This window comes from Nipponia nippon, unplaced genomic scaffold (genome assembly GCF_047370975.1).
Source record: "Nipponia nippon isolate SJK-2023a ecotype South Korea unplaced genomic scaffold, ASM4737097v1 scaffold_32, whole genome shotgun sequence".
NCBI lineage: Eukaryota > Metazoa > Chordata > Aves > Pelecaniformes > Threskiornithidae > Nipponia > Nipponia nippon.
The window spans coordinates 3,769,663-3,789,525 of NW_028262350.1; the positions used below are offsets into that span (position 1 = coordinate 3,769,663).

Consider the following 19,863-nt stretch of genomic DNA (forward strand, 5'->3'; position numbering starts at 1 on the left):
CACAGTCTGCATTTTCTAGGAAAAGAAAAATCTCACTTTATCCCAAAAGCAAGAAAGGAAAGTCGTGTTCAGTAGTAATGCAACCGGGAAGAAGAATGCAGCAAGACAACCAGTTGCAATTGATATGTATGGGTAGAGAAAAAGAACAATTTGAATGTTAAGGGGCTTCAAAGAGGAGCATGAACCTGGAATTTATAGGCAGATTAAAAGGTAATGATATACACAACCCTCAGCCGCTCCTGCAAAAAGAGTTAACACCTTCACAGCAGTAACTTCTGGCACCAAGTCTTTTCACCTCAAGTCTCTGGAAAGGAAGTATTCTGCATCTCTCAATGTTTAAAAATTATAATCCCTTTGCCTTTAAAGATGATTTACAACTGAAGGGAAATTCACACCCATGCCAGGATGGGATTTCATAGCTCTTTGCTCATTTCAGTAAACATTAATACAGAAATGCAAAACCCTCAGAGCACTGAAATCCATTGCACCTTCCGGTGAAGAGGCAGAAGCTGTGGTTAAACCACGCTGCCCCTCATGACTCTTGCTCAAACTGTACGCACACAGCCCAAGACACCCAAAAAAGTACCTGCTGTTCCCAAAGCACAGCCCTCCAAGAAACCCCTCAGAAACCTTTCTCTGCCTCGGCGCTCGACCGACACAGAAAGGAGCAACCCACTGACGGGGGGCATCGGGAAAGCAGAAAACCCAAGGGCAAAGAGGATCCTGCACCAGGCTGGGGAGCTGCATTCCCACCTGATCCAAGCCAGCGATGACTTGCCCCGCAGGCTTCGCTGAACCGGCCTCGAGGGCTTCACAACTGGCCCGGGAGCACAAGGGAAGAAATTCCAGGCTTTGTAATCACTCCCCTGGTTACAAGCTGCGAGAAGAGTACAGCTGGAGAGAGCTGCCCAAAGGACACAGCATCTGCAGATATCATTGAAGGAAATTAATAGGGGACACTAACAGTTCAAGCTGTCTTTTTTTTTTTTTTTTGGACACAGACATTGTTAAACAGCAACTCCCTCCAACACGGCTCAAGGCCTGAAGCTGAATCTGAACACCTAGTTGATGGAGGAAAAGAACGGAACTCTTCACCTTTAACTTAATTCTTGCAAAGTTTGTTTTTCAAATGATAAAACAATCTGAAAAATTTCAACGTTCTCAAAGTCTTTGGTTGAAGTGCACATTTCCTAAATGCAGCCTGATGCCAGGCACCGTTTTGGTGGGATCTTCAATCTTCTTACCCACTGGTATGGGTTGGGAGTGCTTCTACACTGGCTTTAATCTCCAAAATTTAAGTAAGGACAAGGAAAGAAACAGATGGGCAGACAGCGTCTCACAAACAATAAGAGTAGTTTAGAAACAAGCAAAAACTTGTTCAAACATTAGAACTTTAGGACTTGTTCACTCTGATCCTGGAGAATACAGATGACTAAGGAGCTACCAGGATCATCCATGTCACCCCTATCAGAAGAGTAAAACCCAAGCAATGAAGACAGAGCTGTGGGTTTGGGTTTTTTTTCCTTTTTTGTTAACCCTACATAAATCAACTCCTGATAAGCATCTAGGAATCAAGATTGCTGCAAAAGGCAGGGCTCTCACTCTCAAGATGAGAAACCTTTGATTCTCAAGCCCTTGGAAGTCTTCCAGTACAGATAAAGTAAAACAAAAACAGAGTAGGACATCCTTGATATTTCTACAGTTACAAACAATATGGAAAACAAGGAAGAAGGTTTCCTGCCCTTTGTATACATATAACTACATAAATGACAAACACTTTACGACAAGCCCTCCTCCCATACTCACAGTCATCTTTATGGCTAGTTGCAGTTAAGCCATCTGCTTGGGGAGGCCAACATGAAGCTACTGAAACAGCTTTTCAGCCAGGAAAAAAAAAAAAATCACAACAGATATACCTTCTCATTACCTTCCTATTCTCACTGGGAAGCAGGATAGCAAAGCCAGCACTGGCTCAGTGTTACAGCCAGCCTGAACAGTGTAAGCACAGCAGCTTTATGCATACAACGGTTGCACACAGCAGCCTCAGGCTCAAGCATGCCAGGAACCGTACAAACTCTGTAATTCCTGTTCCTGAAAGCTTCCAGCCTGAAAGGATGGCACACAAACTATGAGAAACTGAGGCACGGGGAGGAGAAGCAGCTTGCCCAGAGTCATGCAGCAGGTTCCAGGCAAGCATGGAAACAATTATCTCCCGTTATTTTCAAAGAATGGGCTAACCACACAACCTGCTTTGATATTTTCCTCATTTCCTGTGCAGTCAACCCTGCATTATCAGGTGGTTTGAATGGCAGCACCACAAGCTTAATTTTTAATGCAAAAAGTCCTGTTTAATATAAATTCCAAGAGGGAATATTTTTACAGGCTCAACACTATTGGTCTTTCTTGGAGATCCTTCTTGTACAACCGTGAATCCCGCTAAATCAGTATTGTCATCTTAAGCTGCAGGAGCCACGAGGGAAGTGCCAAGATCAGCTCGGTGTAGTCAACGCTGCCATTTACGCAGCATTTCAACATCCAAGCTTTGCATAAAGAGAACTCATTGCACTTCAGTGCTCGCATTATTTCTCTCACAGTGTTAGGCCAAGTACTTGTTTTTTCTTTTGCACTGCACAGTAAAAGCGTTTACCACACCTGGAACAGAGCTGCTCCTTCTCTGCACAAACAGATGCCCAGGTTCCTTCAGTTCTCTACTCACCCAACAAATGTTGAAAACTTTGCTATGGTCCATGCAATTGTGTTAGATAAGCCCCAGCTGAAAGAAAGATTCACAAATAAAAACCCATCCAGGGTAAATGACCCGAGAGCTTCTTATCTCCTCTGGAGCATTCTGCTATAGAAGGGACAGATCACACTGACTGCACAGTCCCCTCCCCCTGCAAATTTGTTTTTAAATGTCTTCTCCAGCATTTTAAAGCAGGGAAAGACTTGTTTCACCCACGGAATGTCAACACAAGTCAAGATTAGTTATAGATGTGGCCTTTGTTTCCCCTTTCCCACACCCGTATCCAGAGGCTAACAAACTGGGAGCAGCAAGTTTAGATTGAAGGTATGATCCGTATCAGCCGAGGGCTGCAATACCATGAATGGGCTCCAATTACTGTGCGAGAAACTCGTTCTACATTAAAACAAAGCCACCTGCAATGCTTTGCCTCCAAACCTGAGCCACATATTGTATTCAGCTGTGTTTTGCACAAAGCCTGATTTGATTCCATAGGACAGGGGCAGGATTCTTCCTGGCTAGTGCAACAGCAGGACATCTTCAAGATTTTCCCATCCCTCGACCAGTCCCTACATGACTATTTTCCCCCACTACAGCTCCCTACCCATGCTTAACCCTTTAATTCTATCAGCCCGCTTACCCACAGCAAAACCCTAAAGGCAAAGGCAGAATTACTTAATAGTGAATCCCAAAATTTGGAAACGCAAAGCTTGTCGAAGCAGCTGTTTGCACAGTGCAGCAGCCCGGTTTTCCCATGACAGCCTCACTTGAGGGTTTTTGTTTCCCTTCTGGAGAGTTAATACAACCGAGCTGCTACTTCGACTGAGATACCCCTTCTCCAAGATGGAATTTTTCACTTTCAAGTTGGGTACAGGATATAAACATTATGAACCATTGTGTCCCTTGTTCATTTGCTTAAGCACCCCCTGAAAAACTACAGGTGTTAAACAGCATAAAAGAAAACTCAAGAGCAGACACCACAAACATCTGGACCACTATTTCAGTAACAAAAGCCTTTATACCCATCCCTCAGGACACAAAACCCCATCAGATACCAAGTGCTAAAGCAAACACAGTAAGGCCTGAGGCACTTAAGATATTCAATTAATAAGACTGAGGGGGGAAGGAGACCCCCACACTCATTACGTGACACCTGCAGCAAAGAAAGAAGCAGAGAAAGATATTGTGAACAGCTCTGCTGCGTCGCTACCATGTAAGCAGCAATCCCACAGCACTTTCAAGTGGTAAACAGGCATTTTTATTCCTAAAGAAGCATTTTCATTTTGCTAAACATACACTCAGACAGCATTGCCTATGAATAGTGTCCCACTCGTCTGCCTCTATAATATACACCAGGCACGGGTTTAATTCAGATACCAAATAAAGATATTTGGCAGTCTGCTCACTTAGCCTCTCTAGCAGGATCCACACAGCAAAAACAACTGGGCATCTCAAAAACAGGCAAGTTCAGCAGGCAAGCAACAAAATCCCATCTAGATGAGTCAGCTCAGCCAACAGTAACTTCCTGAAAAGCCAAAAGGCACCACATAATTCTGAGGTTGTAGGGGTGGTGGTGGGAAAACCGGTGAACTTACCTGAATTCTGGTGAAGAGAGGTTATCAATAAAGCTCTGGTTTCAGGGAGCGTTAACGTGAAATATATGAGGGGCAAGACACAGGTCTTGTCAAAGCCATTCATGAAACCCCCAAATCACCCGTACAGGTTTACAGGTGAAGACTTGCACCTCGCCGTTGTTCCTCTCCTATGCCACGCTGTCGCTGACAAACAGGGAGCGCGCGGAAGGCAGACAGGCAGTCACCCTTTCTCCTCCCAAGAAATCTACTCCAACACTATCCAGAAAAGCAGCTGGTGGGTTACTCCCGGTTCAGCTATTCATCCCATCTTACCCCCTACACATTTAATAAGGAGTGCACTGAAGGAGTCTGCTCAACTAGTGACGCGTGACATGACTTTGCCTTTCCACCATTTTCCATCTTCTCCCTCTCTGTGCATGAACCAGTTGAGATGACCAAGACTACTTCCCCACTCATGTTCACAAAACGCTATGTTCACCAATGGGTCTGCAAATTAACATTTGAGCTGCTATTTAAATAATCCTATTTTTTCTAGCATCATACTGAAAAAAAAGAGGCATAAAGACTTCTGGGTGTCTTGCTTGAGAAAGTCAGGGTTCAGACCTGCAATGCCTGATGAGGACTGGGGCTACACCCAGCCAGCGGATTCACAGGTCTCAGGCAGGCTGAAGTCTGGATGCAAGCGTGGAAACTCTCCGACCAGCACGTGCTTCCGCGTGGGCTTTGGAGGAAACAACTGAGGCCACAAACAGCACGAGCATTGCCGTTAACCGATTTAAACTTCAAAGTCTCCACAAAGCTCATCCCACCCCAGAGAAGGCGTAACCTTGCCAGTGTTACAGCACCTGCAGAGCTCCGTCTACCCCAGCAGCCGCCTCCGAGCCACCCAACCCGGCATAAAGATGCGACAGGGATGGGCCTGGCCTGCACCTGAAGAGGATCAAACACTAACACATTACCTGCTTCACCACCAAAAGCCACATCACTGAAGAGATAAGGATTTAAAAAAAAAAAAACAACCAACATTGACCCCAGTGACACACATCAGATTCATCACTGGAAGCCCTGACATCTTGGATTTCTAAACAGCAAGTCAAGTCCTTTTAAAATATTCTTAGACCTCCTTCCTGGCATCCCCCAGCTCTAGCTCTTCCTCTTAACAGAAGCCCTTTGAGAGACTCAGCAGCTGCTCCTCATCTCAATGGGATCCTCTATTATCAGAGCAGCTGCAGGATCAGACCCCAGATCACCCCGCACCTCTTCTTCTAAAACCCCAAGCCAGCACCACAGAGATGCCCGGCAGCCAGCCGCCACGCAGCGCGAGAGCAATGCAGAAAGGCAGCAGAGTCAAATGAGGAAAGATGCGGTAAAGCAATGGATTTCCATGCTGAGCTCCCAAAAGGTAGGAACAAAAGTATTAGATTATAAATCACCAGGATACCGGTTTTCGGTTAAACCCTGCCAGTTTACTGCTACGGCTCCCACACATGCAGGGAGCAAACCGAAGCGTACAAAGAGCGATGAAGCAGAGAGCAATGGAAATTTAAACACTTCTAAAACTGTAGATGAAATGACTATGATCAAGAGGAAAAACTCAGACTCCTAGAGCCCGAACAGTGAGGCAGAGAGCCAGGACGAAATGAAGACCAGCAATTCTGGTTCATGTCAGCGGAGCTCCAGCAGTTTTGCCCTCAGAAAGCTGCGTGGTATTCCCCACGCTCTGGAGTAGGTACAGTACAGAGCTCTAACACAACCTTTCTTTCAGATTTACCTTTACTTTTCAACCTTTATTTTCTCTGTAACATCTGAAGCTACCGAGTAATTGCCCTATTAACAGCAAGTTCACCTCGATTTCAGCACACTGCTGAGAGGGAAGCAGAGAGTAGCACTCAAAAGAATTTATTTCATTAACTTGTTTCAAGTGTAAATTGAGTAAAAAGCTTTTTAATAGCTTCTCTGATCAATACCAACCCTGCCAGTGGCAGGAACGACTCTAAGTCTCAAGTAGTGAAACACAACGCTTCACGAAGGGCCATTAATTCTCACTGTAGGATGGGCTGCAGCTCGCTGCTCTGCAAAGTGGATTAAGTAGCTGCTGCATTAAACAAGAGACCAGCACTCGGAACAGATGCCACCAACATCAGCTGGCCCAAAGCTTGACAAATATTCCTCTCTGTTCCAGAAGTCTGGTTAAACTTACGTTTAACCCAAAAAGTGTTTCATTGCTATTTTAATACTTCCTGAGATAATGAACAGCCAAGCAAGAGCCCAATTTCCAAAAGCAGTCCCACGAACAGCCAAAAGTAATACGTACATCAAGAAAAGCCAAAGATCATTATTAGGTCACCAAAAAGTTGTATTTAAATAAGCATTCCTGAAGCAGTTGGAAAAATCTCAGTAACGCAATTAGGGACAAATTGCCATTAGCGCAAATCAAATTATTGCTTCTTTATCAAGCCAGATCAGCTGCATGAAGCACAGGGCCCGTTTGTTTTGTGCAGCCACCTCCGAAGAGGCAAATCGTTGCCGTGGAAGAGCATGAGCTGGGACCCGGCCGGCCTGCGCAGAGGCCGGCGGCCAAGGGAGAGCTGCTGACCCCCGGCCGGGCATCAGCGCCGGGGCCATCCCAGCCCCCGGGCGACACCGTGAAGGGCCCCGGCGGTTTCGGGGCCGCCTCCCGCGGTTTGAAGCTTTCCTTCGCTCACGGTCTTTCCCCCCCGCCCCCGGTTTGCTTCCCCCGCTCCCCTGCCCTCGGTTCTCTCGCTTCTCTTTCACTTCCACCCACGCAGCATCAATTAGGAGAAGCCTCCCGAGCGCACGGCAGCTTTCGCCAGTCCCGGCGCTGCCTCCGCGGCCCCGGGCGGAACGGGAGGTGTCGGCGCGCCCAGCACCGGGACCCCCCGCTGCGGGGGCCGAGCCCGGCCTCGCCTCGGCTGCGGGGCCCGGGGCGAAGGGGCGCTCCCCCGCGGGGCTGTTCGCACCGGGACCGGCCGCCCCGGGGATGTGCCGCCGGGAACGGGCGCAGCGGCTCTCGCTGCCGTTTCGGAACCCACCCGGGGCCCGTCCGCCGCCCCCGGTGCCCCGCCGAGCGCAGGGACACGCGGGCTGCCCGCCGACCCGGCTGCACAGCGGCGGTGCCCGCCTCCTCCCGCCGTTACCTGCCCAGCCCCCGTCTCCGCGGCGCTGCTGGAGCTGGAAGGGGACGGTGGCGCGGAGCGGCTGGAGCCCCCCGGCCCCGCCGCGGCAGCAGGAAGCGCCGCCCGCCCCCGCCATGCCCGGCCCTCCCCGCCCGCGCCCGCCGCCGCACTGACCCCCCGCGCCGCCGAGGCCGCTTATCAGCGCTCCGGGGGCGGGGCCGGCGGGAGGAGCCCGGCGGCCATTGGGTGCCCGCAGCCAACCGACCCGCCCTCGCTAACGGAAGCCAATGAGAGCTCTCTGCGAGCTCCTCCCCCGCACGCGCTGTAGCGGGGTCCAATCGGAAACGCCATCACCCTTAACAGGCGTCATCCCTCGCGCCAGACCCAATCAAAGAGGGAAGAGATGCTCAAACCCCGCCCCCTCTCCCTCCCCGCAGCGGCGGTACAACCAATCGCAACACGGGAACACCGCGTAAAACCCAGCCTACTACGGAGACCAATCGCCGGTCTCCCGTAACTCCCCGCCCCTTCCCCGCGAAGACCAATCAGAGGAGGCCGATAGTTTGTGTTCTGCGTCCGGCGGTGACGGCGGCGGGTCACGTGGGCGGGTGGTTTCTCTTTCACCTCGGGGGCGAAACGGAACGGGCCCGGCCCGGCCTCGCCGCCTCCCCTCCCCTCCCCTCCCCGCCCGGCCCGCCTCGCCCCGGGGCACGGCCGCAGCGGGAAGCACAAGGCCCAGCCGTCCCGGGCCCTCGCAAGCCCCAGGGAGGCGACGAGCCGGGTTCCCCCTGGAACGGAGGACGCGGAGACGACGGGGAAAGGCAGAAAGCAGCCGAAAGCCCAGAACCGGTCACGATTAAACCGCGGGCCCCCGCGCTCTCCGGTCCCCGACCCACACCCCCGCCGTTTGGAGGAAGCTGAGGCTTTTACAGGCTTTTAGGGTTTTTTTTCCCCCCCTTTACCGGAGCCCTGCTCCAAGCACAGCGAACATCGCCCTTGTCCTTTGCCTTTAAGCTAGAAAAACCTGCTGTGGAGAAGTCTCATCCAAGTTTTACTGCTGAGCAAACTTCCAATTTTGCGTACCCCTCAGACACCCGAAGCTCAAGACACCTCACCGCAACCCCTCCCAGGCTGAATTAAGACTTTAAAAAAAAAAAAAAATATATATATATATACACACCTGGAAAAAGGAGAACAGAAATCAAAATGTTGAAGTTGGGGTTTTTTTTTTTGTGCTGGTCAGAGCATGAGCAGTTCTGTCGGGCGCAGGTACGGGCTGGCAGGATCAGGGCACGCTGCTGCGCTGCTCCCGTTCTCCATTTTGTACCGAGGACACGAGTCGCTCCCCAGCCCCTTCACAGGGCCTGACCCTGGCGAACACCAGCTGCCACAGGAGCGGGACCAGCACCTTTCTCCTTCGCTTCCCTGCCTCTCCCACCACCACGTGCCCCTGACTCAAGTGGGCTCTGCTGAGCTCTTCTTTCCAGACAACTTCTGTTCCTTCCCCTGTCTGCCATCTCACATCATCTGCGGGAATCAACTGCTACTTCAGTAAGCGGGATAAAGACCTGAGAACACAGACCCAGAAAGGAGGCTGGGCTCAGGAATGACAAAGTCAAAGCTCTGGATAGAGCCATAGGAAAATGGAATGCTCAGGATTTGGGGTGCCAAGGATTTTGGGGTGACAAAGTTGAAGCCGTAAGTACTAGAGATAAAGTTTTTCCCATGCTGACCATTTGGGCCCCACAGCCTTTTTCAAGATTAGGCCCCTCCAAGGTGCCTCACCTCCGTTTCTCCCTGTGGTCTCACACCCAGCGGGTGCAGAGGAAAAGCTCCTTCCACCCACCCAGGGCTCTCAGCAGCCGCTCATCCACCATCCTCCGACCTTCTGCTCCTCAAGTGTCACTTCTGATCATGGCTTCCACTTAAACCTTGTGTTTATACCATGTTGTTTGATTTCCCGAAAAGCCGTCATGACATGCAGGCTTTTATTCCTTGTTCTAGCCCCCTAAAATATATTTTTAGTCTAACAGTCCTCAAATAAAGGTTATTATGTTTCACGCTGTTCGCTCGCCATAGCTCTACTAAACCTACACGCAGACTCTGCCCACTACGGGTCCAGGGCTACGTTCTGCCTCCAGACGGACGCAGTTACATGAGTGTCGGGAGAGGAAGCATTTGCCCAAGCGAAGAGGGTGGGGCTGATCTATCCAACCCAGGAGCCCGGGAAGCTGTGGCATGGCTAGATAAGGAGAGGGGGAAAGGCATGAGGTGGTGAAGCAGCCCGGGCTTCGTGCCAGCCTCTTTGGAGAGGAGAGGCTGTGACAGCAGCAGACAGTTGGTCTCCCCCAGCGGCTATCGCAGCAGAGCAGCGCTCCCCATCGTCTTCCTGTACCTCCCTGCTCACAAGGCCGGCTGCTTCTATTTGCAGGTAATCAGGCAACTAGCCCGTGCCATCTTCTTGCTTCTAGAAAAACCCTGCGGGGGGAAGAGGTGGCACATATTGCCATACCTCAGTTACTGAAGGAAAAGACAGAACATACCTCCCGATGGAAGCAAAGATGAGACAAACCACAGCTTTGGTTATTAGATGTTGGTAAACAAACAAAATGCCACCCATCAAACCAATCATCCCTATCTCTTCTAGCAAGGAGTGCTGCGAGATCTCTGATAAGGCGGAAACCCAAGGCGGCCAGTCACACAAGGAGGCACAATGATCTCTGCTCAGGACTGTCCTAAGGGTAGGGGAACATTCCAGAACAGCAGCAGTGTTAGGAGGCATTTCTGCGAGTTTACAGCACTCACCAGAAGACGGCAAGTCTGTTCACTTCATCTTTCGACCTAAAATTAAGTTTTAAACTAAACAAAGGTCCTCAAGTGTCTGTTCTCCTAACAGTTCCTCCTGTCCCAGCTCCCGCTGCAGAAACAAGGTAAAACCATACCCAGCTGATCTTTGAAACCTTGCTGCTACTCTGTATACAGACATTTCTTCAAGTCAAAGACACTCTTCCTAAAAATATTTCCTTCCCAAGGTCCATAGTAGCTATTAGCAAAGAAACAGGAAATTAAATGTAAGAAAAAGAAATGGAGAGGAAACTACCGAAGTACAGGTGTTCAAAAGAACATAAAACTGCAATGAAAAATAGTTATACAGGCCAAATAGAGGAGTTTTGACCATATTCTTCTTTCACTGACGGACTGGTAGCTCAGCTTTTCTTAGGAACCCTTCAGAGTCAGTCCTTCCAACCTAGAAATTCAAATTCACCTTTCAGTTTCTCTGCCACACCGTCTTATTAAGGCACTGCGATTTGAACCCAATACCCACAGCTGGAACAAACTAAAAATATTCACTCCTCTGTGCTGTTTGTTTTAGCATAAAGGAGGTCGCACAGCTGTGCCTCCGATTGTTCTCACCTTATCTCATGCTATAAATATAACAAGGAATACTGAAAAAAAAAAAAAAAAAAAAGTGCTTCAGCACAACTAAGCCAAGCACCACTCCATCTCAAGTCCAAGTTCTGCTTTCACCAAATGCTTCCCTCGAGGTTTAAAACCCGCATTTTGCTTTAATATGTAGGAAGAGGCAAGAAAGCACCAACTGTTACCTGTCAAATGGGCTACAGCCATTCTAGCTCAGATGAGTTGCACATTATCAACCAGCCAAGTTTGTTGCATTTGCAACAAGAAGAGGCCTTTCTTTATCCTTCTCCAGCAAAGACACACACCACAGAGTAAACGTTATAAAATTAAAGTTCCTACATTCCTGCAGGCTGCACTCTAGCCTACGCAATGCAGTCATCTCCCCGTAATTAAGGTTCCTAATGACGTGCTGCATAGCAGCAGAAGTAACACAATCTTTTACAATTGCTCAAGGGCTGCAGCTCAAGGATCCAACTTCTCATCGTGCTCTGCCTGCTCGTTTCCATTCCTTCTGCCAGAGCAGTTTCTGTAGCCTTGTCTCCCTGCGCAGGAGGAGAGCTGACCCACCACACCACCAGTGAACTATTCCAAGTTTTCAGAGCCTCAGAAAGCCAGTCACTTCATCACAATTAGCAACACCACAAAGCTTCAGAATTATCAAATGCATCTTGTGGCTATGGACCAACCTATTCAGCGTGTTCCAGAAAGTCACCTTTTAAGACTACAGCACCATCCAGCTCCTCAGTATTTACAGGCATGCAGGAGAATATTTTTGTGTAACAGGCCTGGCCTTCCCCTCCCCCCTGGACCCCTCTGAGCACACCCTACTACGCATCCCCGAACTGCCACCCTCCGTTCTTTAGCTTTATGTCAGCGCCACTTGAGGAAGCGACAGGCAAATAGGAAACATGTAAGGCTGAACAGTTGCCACCGCAGTCCTGTCATTCTGGTCCAGCGCTCAAGTCCTAAATGAGATTGTATTTCTGGCTGTTTGCTACGGGTAGGAGGGAGACAGAGCTTAGATTTAAAGTCCTGATCAGCTGAGCGTGAACGTGGAAGATCAAAGGGTCATTCAGCACACAAGCTAAGCTTTCCCTCATTGTCCTTGAACAAAATTGCTCTCACTCTAAACTGTGGAGTAAAATGCCTGCCTGTCTGCCTCCCACTCTATCCCCGAGAGAGATGGCTGCATTTCACCACTGGACAGTTTCTGCACTCAAATGTTTTGAGATGAAAAGCTCTAAAGAGCAGCAAGATAAATAAAACTGCAGTTTATTAAAAGAGACCAACAGATTATTCACCAGACCAGCCAAGCTATTTCACAGTCTGGTCATGCTTGCAGTGAAAACAGTGGGAGTTTTGGGAACAGAGCACAAGCCCTGCTAAGAGTAAGGAGACATTATGAAATAGATCATTTTCACTAAGTCATGGAAAGGCAGGAAGCCTCTCCTAATAGTATGAATCATCAATATACCAGAAAGAAAGAGAGCCCTTAAAAGAAATCACCGACATCCAGCACTGCCAACATCCTAACAGAGCATGTAAATGAATACAAGGAGCCCAAGGAGAGCAAGTCAGTCAAGTACCGACAAATCAATTCAAAACAGGCGAGGGACTCGAAACTGCAGCCGTAATACAGCACGTCTCATACCTGCTGCTGCGACATCCTCTGCTGCTGCGTGGGTTCCTTCCACCCACTACGAGAGCCATCTGATCATCCCGCTGCGGTGACCCTGCAGCTTCTCCTGCTGGAAAACAGACACAGCAGGGACAAAGTTTATTGTATTCTTTGGGATCCTTTCATCATACACTTGCAAAAGTTTGGGTACATGATTTCTAATTTTCTTTTAATCACCATTGGTGCTGATGGCATTCAGAGCAATCCCCTGCCTTGTGCCAGGCCGTGCATCTATGCAGGAGCTGGCGTCTGGAAGTTCAAAGTGACACAACAGTTGTCTGCAGTGGGACACAGCACTTCTAGGGGACACCAGGACTTGTGATCTATGCTGGTAGATCCCACTTATCTCATCCTAAGAGAGGATCTTGCTTCTCCTCCCACGCCCGACCACATGGATTCAGGAATTAGCCAACCAGAGACTTACTAAGATTTCCCAGAATAATATGGGCTGCATTAAATGTAAAACGTTCACCATTAAGGAGTGACAGCTTGCTTAGGAGACTGTGTGTTAAAGGAAGCTTTATGTTTTCAGGATAGGCAAACCCATGGTTTCTCAGTTTGCACAGAAGAGTGTCAGCAATGAGAGCTCTAGTTCACCCATCAGCTACTGTCTGGCAAAGCATGGCAGCTCAGTCACACAGCACTACCCTTTATTTCCTGAAACCAAATTAGATTAGAAAGTGCTTGAAATGTGGTATAGAAAAAAAAAGTTTACATAAAGGGCCGTATTTGGCACAAGAATATTATTCCCTCATAGATACAAGGCAGTCCCAAGAGAAGCTCCCCAAGAAGCGCTGCTGAACTTTTCCAGAACATGGAACTTAGGAATTTGGAAGCGCAGGTACATAAAACTGCGTGGCAACAACTGGCACAATGTAATTAGGAAAAAATGCAGACGCTGAAGAAAATAACCTACTTGGCTCACCTCAGAGCTCAGCAAGCCAGAAGTTCATATGGGAAGAAACTTTTTTTTTTTTTTGCCATGATTAATTACAAAACCAGGAGTTTCAAAGGAAATCAGCGGTTCCAGCTGGCACATAAACCTCATCCTAGGAACAGCCATTTTGCAGCAGCACACTCCTAATGGGACATAAGCCCCCAGAAAGCAATAACATTGCTCACCCCAATCTTTACTTATCTGACAAATTTCTCCAAGACAATATATGTTTTTTTTCCAATTAGGAGGTCTAAAGGACAGTGATCATATTGCATAATACAAACTGGTGTAAAAGCTACTGCTCCCATCTTGTGGTACGCTTCCTCCAGATACATCCTCCCATTCTCCATCCATTCTCTATTGGCAATTTGCATTCAATTTGGTGTTTCTTTGGCTCCTTCAGTTTTAAGGCACAGAGCTAATCCGTCTCCTAGGAAACTAAGGGAAAGATAAACCTGCCTAAACAGAGGAGAAGCCAAATTGACACATATTTAATATCAGAGTAAATCAGACCATCCCAGCAACAGTGTTGCTCAATGTACCAAACTGGTAGTAGTTTGTTGTTCTCAAATCATTTTGCCTAGCTCTGGTTCTTACTTCCACCTTGTCTTACTACAATCCTCTCTTACTCCTTGTCTTAAGGTTGCTTATTTTTTTGACCTTTGGCTGAGCCTCCAAGTATACTCCACCCTTTAATTTGGGGTGACATTTGGTTTCTCCGTTACCTGCCTCCTATTTTCCCTCTGGATCTAAACAGTAGGCACATCCTAAATTATCCCTCTACCTCCACTACCCGAGGCACAGAATATGTGATTAGGGACCGCTCTTTAATTAGTGGAGCAAGCAAAGACAAAGTCTGTCCCTACTACACTCACATACAACCTGTTCTTAATATCCCCAAAGCTCTTACGACAATCAAGATACTCATGTCAGCAGGAAACTGAGCTACAAAGTCTGTGGCTAGTTGCCCACAGTACCAGAGTCGGTTTTATGAAAAAGAACTGCCCACGGGATGGGCTCAGAAATGCCAAACAGGATAAAGTTTTGTCTTTACTTCCCACATCAGTGTCATTTTTGGTGACAAATGTTTTTTACACCTGTGAAAGTTTGTGTCATTGGGCTGAACAACATGAGCAGAGTTTTCCTTTAAGGAAGCATGCGGCGGACTTGATTGATTAGAAGCAAGGCATTAACATCAGTGCCAGGCAGCTGGAGAGCACTGCCTAGACTGGAAGGAATGTATTAAAGGAGCAGATCACAAATCCAAAAGCAGACAAGAGAATCCAAAAAATAACCCATTTTGGCAAGAACAGCAGGAGGATGGCATAAAAATATCTGGCCTATCAACAAAGTTTAGTCCCGCCAGGGCAAAACATACTTTTATTGCAACTATTTAATAATTAGATTATACTATGAGACCCAGGGGAGGGAGGGAACCAGGAAGCGTGGCTATATTCAGCTGTAACTAAGTGAAAAAATTCTGCTTTCAGCAAAACTCGGACTGGATCTTTTTTCCATTACACAAAAAAAAAACCCCATGATATAGGCCAAACTGGATTGACCTTGCTCCTGATGCCAGAAAACACAGATGTCTGCATGCCAGAGCCCCAGGGAAAGAGCAAGTGCATGGATTCTGTTCAAGTTTACTGAAACACCCCTATCCATCTACAGCTAGTTGTGTTCTGCAAGATCTTCAGCTCAATGCATGGTACCTGGCCACGATTCTCCATACAGGGGTTTCTGTGACTATTTAACTACAAGTCAGTATCCATTCAAATCTAAACCAGCTTCAGGCTTTAAAAAAAAAAACAAAAAAAAAAAACCCAAACACCCCCCCAGCTGTTTGCTGAACTGTCTGCAAACACATCCTCTCAAAACTGAAGTCCTCCTGACATGCAACAGCTGATGGATTTTTTTTTTTTAATGTTAAAGTAAAAAATGCTATGCCAATCTGCAAATAAATCCCACAGGCTAGACTAGCTTCAGCACTACGATTGTCTGAATTAAATACGTTCATTGCTGTTGGGTTTACTTCTGAAGCGTACCAAGGCCCACTGGAGAGCCAGCCTCTTCAGCTGCAAACAGAAGTCAAGACTCAAAAATACACAGGGCCAAGCTCATTGCTAGCCCAGGTTCCACAGCAGATCTTCTGCCACGTTAAATTCCGTGCCTTGCACTTTCTACCATTTGTACGCACGTATCTGCCTTTAACCTGTTTGCACACCACTGACTATACTTTGTCAAGAACCAAGTTCAAGCTTCTCAGCTGGTGACAGTCAGAATAATTTAGGCTCCAACCTCTGCTCAGAGCCAGGCCAACGTAGATCAGGTTGCTCAGGCCCTGTCCAAAAATACAGCTAGCAAACAGCAGCTAGCCCTCAGCTACTCTATAGCAAAAGTGCCCTTGTGAGGGACAGTGACCCACTCCCATACGGATCTATGAGACACCTCAAATTGGATCAGGAATTCTTCAAGCTTGGGTCAAGAGGTTCTCTGATGCTGCTCTTATTGCCCAGACCTATCACACCTAAAAACCAACGATTTAAAAACATTAAGCTGGAACCCAAACCAGAGGGAAGCCACCTCTACTCACCTTCTGAAGACATGAAAGCAAAAGAAGCAGCCGTCCTGGATAACAGCGCTCTGGATTTTTGCAGCACTTCATCATTATCCTAGTCGTTCTGTAACCCTAGGCCCCAGAGCTGGATTGAGACGATACCTAAAAGCAAGTAAGATTTATTCAAGTACAGCACTTCAGATATTTTTTATAGTGTATTTTCATTATATAGCATTTCTCTCACTTGCCTTAAAACACGGTTAAGTAGCCCTGCAGGCATGCATCATAGCAAATAACACACAAAGCAATGAAAGTGAACGCTTTAACATTTATAAAGCACTTAGCAGCTGAAAAACCTGAAGTACTTTACAAGCATCACTTCTGCTTCATAACAATTCCTACATAAGCTAGCTTACTTTATATTATCACTAATATAAGCGATGGCTATGTTAAGATCCCATAGGCAGCTCACTCAATGCCATGTCTCCAGAGCAAGTGGGAACGAAAGCAGGAGATCAGAGTTCTAAACCTAATTTCAACCTGTTGATGGCTGTACCTGTTTATGGAGATTGGTTTTGGTGAAAATTCCCTTCATTGCCTATATTTTCTAAGATCCAGCAAGAGATTTTTTTTTTTTTTTAAAATACAACAGTGAATGTACCCAAGCCTAAGTTCCAAAGAGTTTTAGTGAGGCTAAAGGCCTAGAGAGATTTCAACAGATTCAGTGAGATCCTCACGGCCAAGAGATTTCAGGTAGCTAACTCTGCTGACATCAGTGGCAACGTGGCACCTACATATACTCAATAACTGAGGATTTAAAAACTGAAAATCACTTTTGTGTGATTTAAAATGAAATTCCAAGTCATCAAGCACTTGCTAAACTTTCTTCTGGTGTAGCGTGAGGAAATTCCTAATTTCCTACTTGGAAGAGTCTCACAGAGTTACGAGACTGCAATTTTGTCTTAAGGACCTTGTTAAAGGGAGCCAAACCCCAGTGGAAGTTCTGGTAAGCAGAAGCTACACCAGTTTTGCACCCTGAAGAAATAGCTCCCTCTCTTCCCAAGCCGATTCCCAATTTCGCTAGCCTGCTCAGGGTGAAGAAGAGGTTTCAGGCACTGACATCTAGTGGTGATGCCAACGAGGGAGGCACCCGTCAGCATACGCAGCCTCTCAAGTTTCACCTCCCTTTGTGGCTTTCCCCAGCACAGACCTGCAGTTTCAGCTCCAACAAATGCCAGGGCTGGAGCTTCTTCAGTACGGACCACTGGCACATGGCCAAGGGCTGTACACATCCTTCACGTAAAAATCTATTTATTTTTTTTTCATTAATTTGTATTTCTGCCATAAGTCTCCTAAGTTTGGGCTGGATTTTAAAATGAAGGGTAGTAGCAATAAGTTAAATCCTTGCAGTCTGTTCTACTGGTAGATACACACATACAGAAAAGTTCTTGCAAGCTCTGCTGTGGTCATAACATGATCTGATTGCGGCTCTTCTGAGAGCATGAGACAGCTTGGCACCTGTAAGGCAACCTTCCCTTCTCACTGCTCCCTTCCCTCTACACAGAGCGGATACTCCAGAGTTGTGTCAATTCGGTCTTCACACTGCACAGAGGACTTACATTTTGCATTACCATTTTAATTATCAGGAGACGATAAGACAGCATGGGGAACTGGATTCCTGGCTTTTATTCAAGTACTGCCACCTCTAGGAAAGTTATTAAACACCACCCACTTTTGTTTGCTTTGTTTTTCCAGTAACATCCTGTTGGTGGTGATAAGTCCTGCTAATATGCATTAACATAAACAACTTATTTCAGTAACACCTAGAAGCTCCAGTTAATATTTTGTTTATCTGACACATTTAAGCACTACAGCTCTCATATAATGCAGTTTTTGAAAGAGGAATCCTTTAGCTCTCATCACAGGCAACTATTTGAATGGAATGTGGCAACGTGCCACTTTTCACAGGGTCATTGTATTCTTTAGCTTTTTTCATTCAAGCAAATCTGCAATTGAATTTGGATATTTGCAAGGTCCAAATGTGTGATGTTAGAACCAGTCTTTAAGCTAATTGTCATTTTTCTACCACAGGCAGATGCCATTTAATGGAAGAAGAAATAACCGATGAAGAAGTTGCAATCTACAAGCTCTTTGAAATCTTTTTTTATTGCTCCTGACTGCCCCACATTTCCATTAGAGCCCTTCATCAGTTTGAAACATTAGACACATTCACTCTTGTGAGGCGTGAGCTTTGTCTCCTAGAAAATACACAGGAGAGGAGCAACTACAAAGTGTCCAGACTAACTCCTCCCTTTTCCTTCCATTAAGGAATAGTGCACTGCTTTTCTTTGTTCCCATTCCTCTTGCCCTTGGAGGTGATGCTTTAATTCATCCCAAATTTATCTTAAATTAAACATTTCAAGTCAGTCTAATAACTTGAGGGCATAATATTCATTACGCACTAGATTTTGGCTCAGCTGCAATTTAAAATTCTATTAAATTCCAGGCAGACTTTTCTTTTTCTTATAAAGTAGGAAGAATTCATGCATTTGTGCAGCAGTGTTTTCTCCTGCAGTCACCTTTCAGTACGTTTGCAAATTGGTTCACTGAAATAACCAGACTTACTAACAATTTATTCACGCACCCATAGTTTTCCTGGCCTTAACGCGTACAATTTTTAGATCAAACGTATGCTTATTTGCAACCAATATGTACACTCCCACTTCACATACCACACGTATTGCTTCCCATTCCTCTCTGCTTGGGCAAAAGCAGGGGTATTTCATCTTCACTTCTTCAGAGGGTTTGCCTTTCAACATTTCGCAGGAAATTGGATACACCTAGGAGCAATAACAACTTGGAATGAGAGAAATGGTATTACTTGCATGACTACGGATGACATGCACTCACAAGGATTATAGGATTAGACCCTGAGAATTTCATGATCCCTAAAGATAACCATAGTCGGAGAGAAATCATGTGTTTGACTAAATACCTTTATTTTTCCCCGGGTCTTTACATAAAGCAATATACTGCTGCTCGTAGACAGTGTTATCACACTAACGTTATTGATGTATTACGTTTAACGAGCTACCAGCCTAATCACAAGCAGGGAGGCAGCTCCCGCAGAGCGCTCGGCCTGTGCTGGGGACCAGACGGGGTCAGCTCGGGCCTCTGGCTGGCCTGGGGGGCACCGTAAGGTGCCTCAGCAGCTCGGGGCAGAAACACGACCAGCTCCCCTGCGAGAAATACACAGGCGAAGCTTCACAAAAAAAAAAAAAAAAATCCCCCCCCCCCCCCCCCGACGATATTTTGAGAGCGGAAAGATTAATTAACGACAGCAGCCTTTCCGAATGAGGGCCCAAAGCAGCGAGGCCCGCTAGGCCGCGGCGAAGGCCCGCCCTAGCGCGGAGCCAGGGCCCGGGGAAGGCCTCTCCCTCCAGCAGGCCGCAGGCAGGGCAGGCGGCGGCACCCCCCGCAGCAGGAGGGGGGCCGGGAGCCGGAGGCGCGGCGCTCCCCGCCTCCGCCTCAAGAGCAACGGGGACTCACCGCCTTCCTCCGCCCAATCACTCCGTGGACCCGCCGGCGCGCCTCTGCCCGGCCCCAAGATGGCCCCAGCGGGAGGGCTCGGGCTGCCCGAACCCAACATGGCTCCCTGGGGAAACCCCCCGCCCCGCTCCGGTCCCCGGGCGTCGCCGGGAGCCCGCTGACTTCACACCCGGACCCAAGATGGCCGCCGCAACCCCAGCCTCCGCCAAGAGCCCTCAGCCCCAACCCAAGATGGCCGCCGGTGGCTTCA

General features: G+C 47.6%; 1 protein-coding gene across 13 annotated transcripts in view; it reads right to left on the minus strand.

The window, feature by feature from the left end:
* The window catches only part of FAM117A (family with sequence similarity 117 member A), a 33,287-nt gene extending 13,431 nt beyond the window's left edge, over positions 1-19,856 (minus strand). For 4 of the 13 annotated variants that reach the window (XM_087770411.1, XM_087770407.1, XM_087770404.1 and 1 more), the window contains exon 1: positions 7,389-7,623. In XM_087770411.1, coding sequence (XP_087626537.1) covers positions 7,389-7,608 — 220 coding nt within the window. In that variant the 5' untranslated portion in view covers positions 7,609-7,623. Of the gene's footprint in view, positions 1-753; positions 899-2,652; positions 2,774-4,335; positions 5,271-7,388; positions 7,654-8,652; positions 9,041-9,257; positions 9,548-12,543; positions 12,641-16,100; positions 16,227-18,796; positions 18,905-19,613 lie in introns of those variants that run through there. The other 9 variants (XM_087770415.1, XM_087770413.1, XM_087770412.1 and 6 more) reach the window with 9 other exon arrangements.
* Positions 19,857-19,863: the final 7 nt, after the last annotated feature.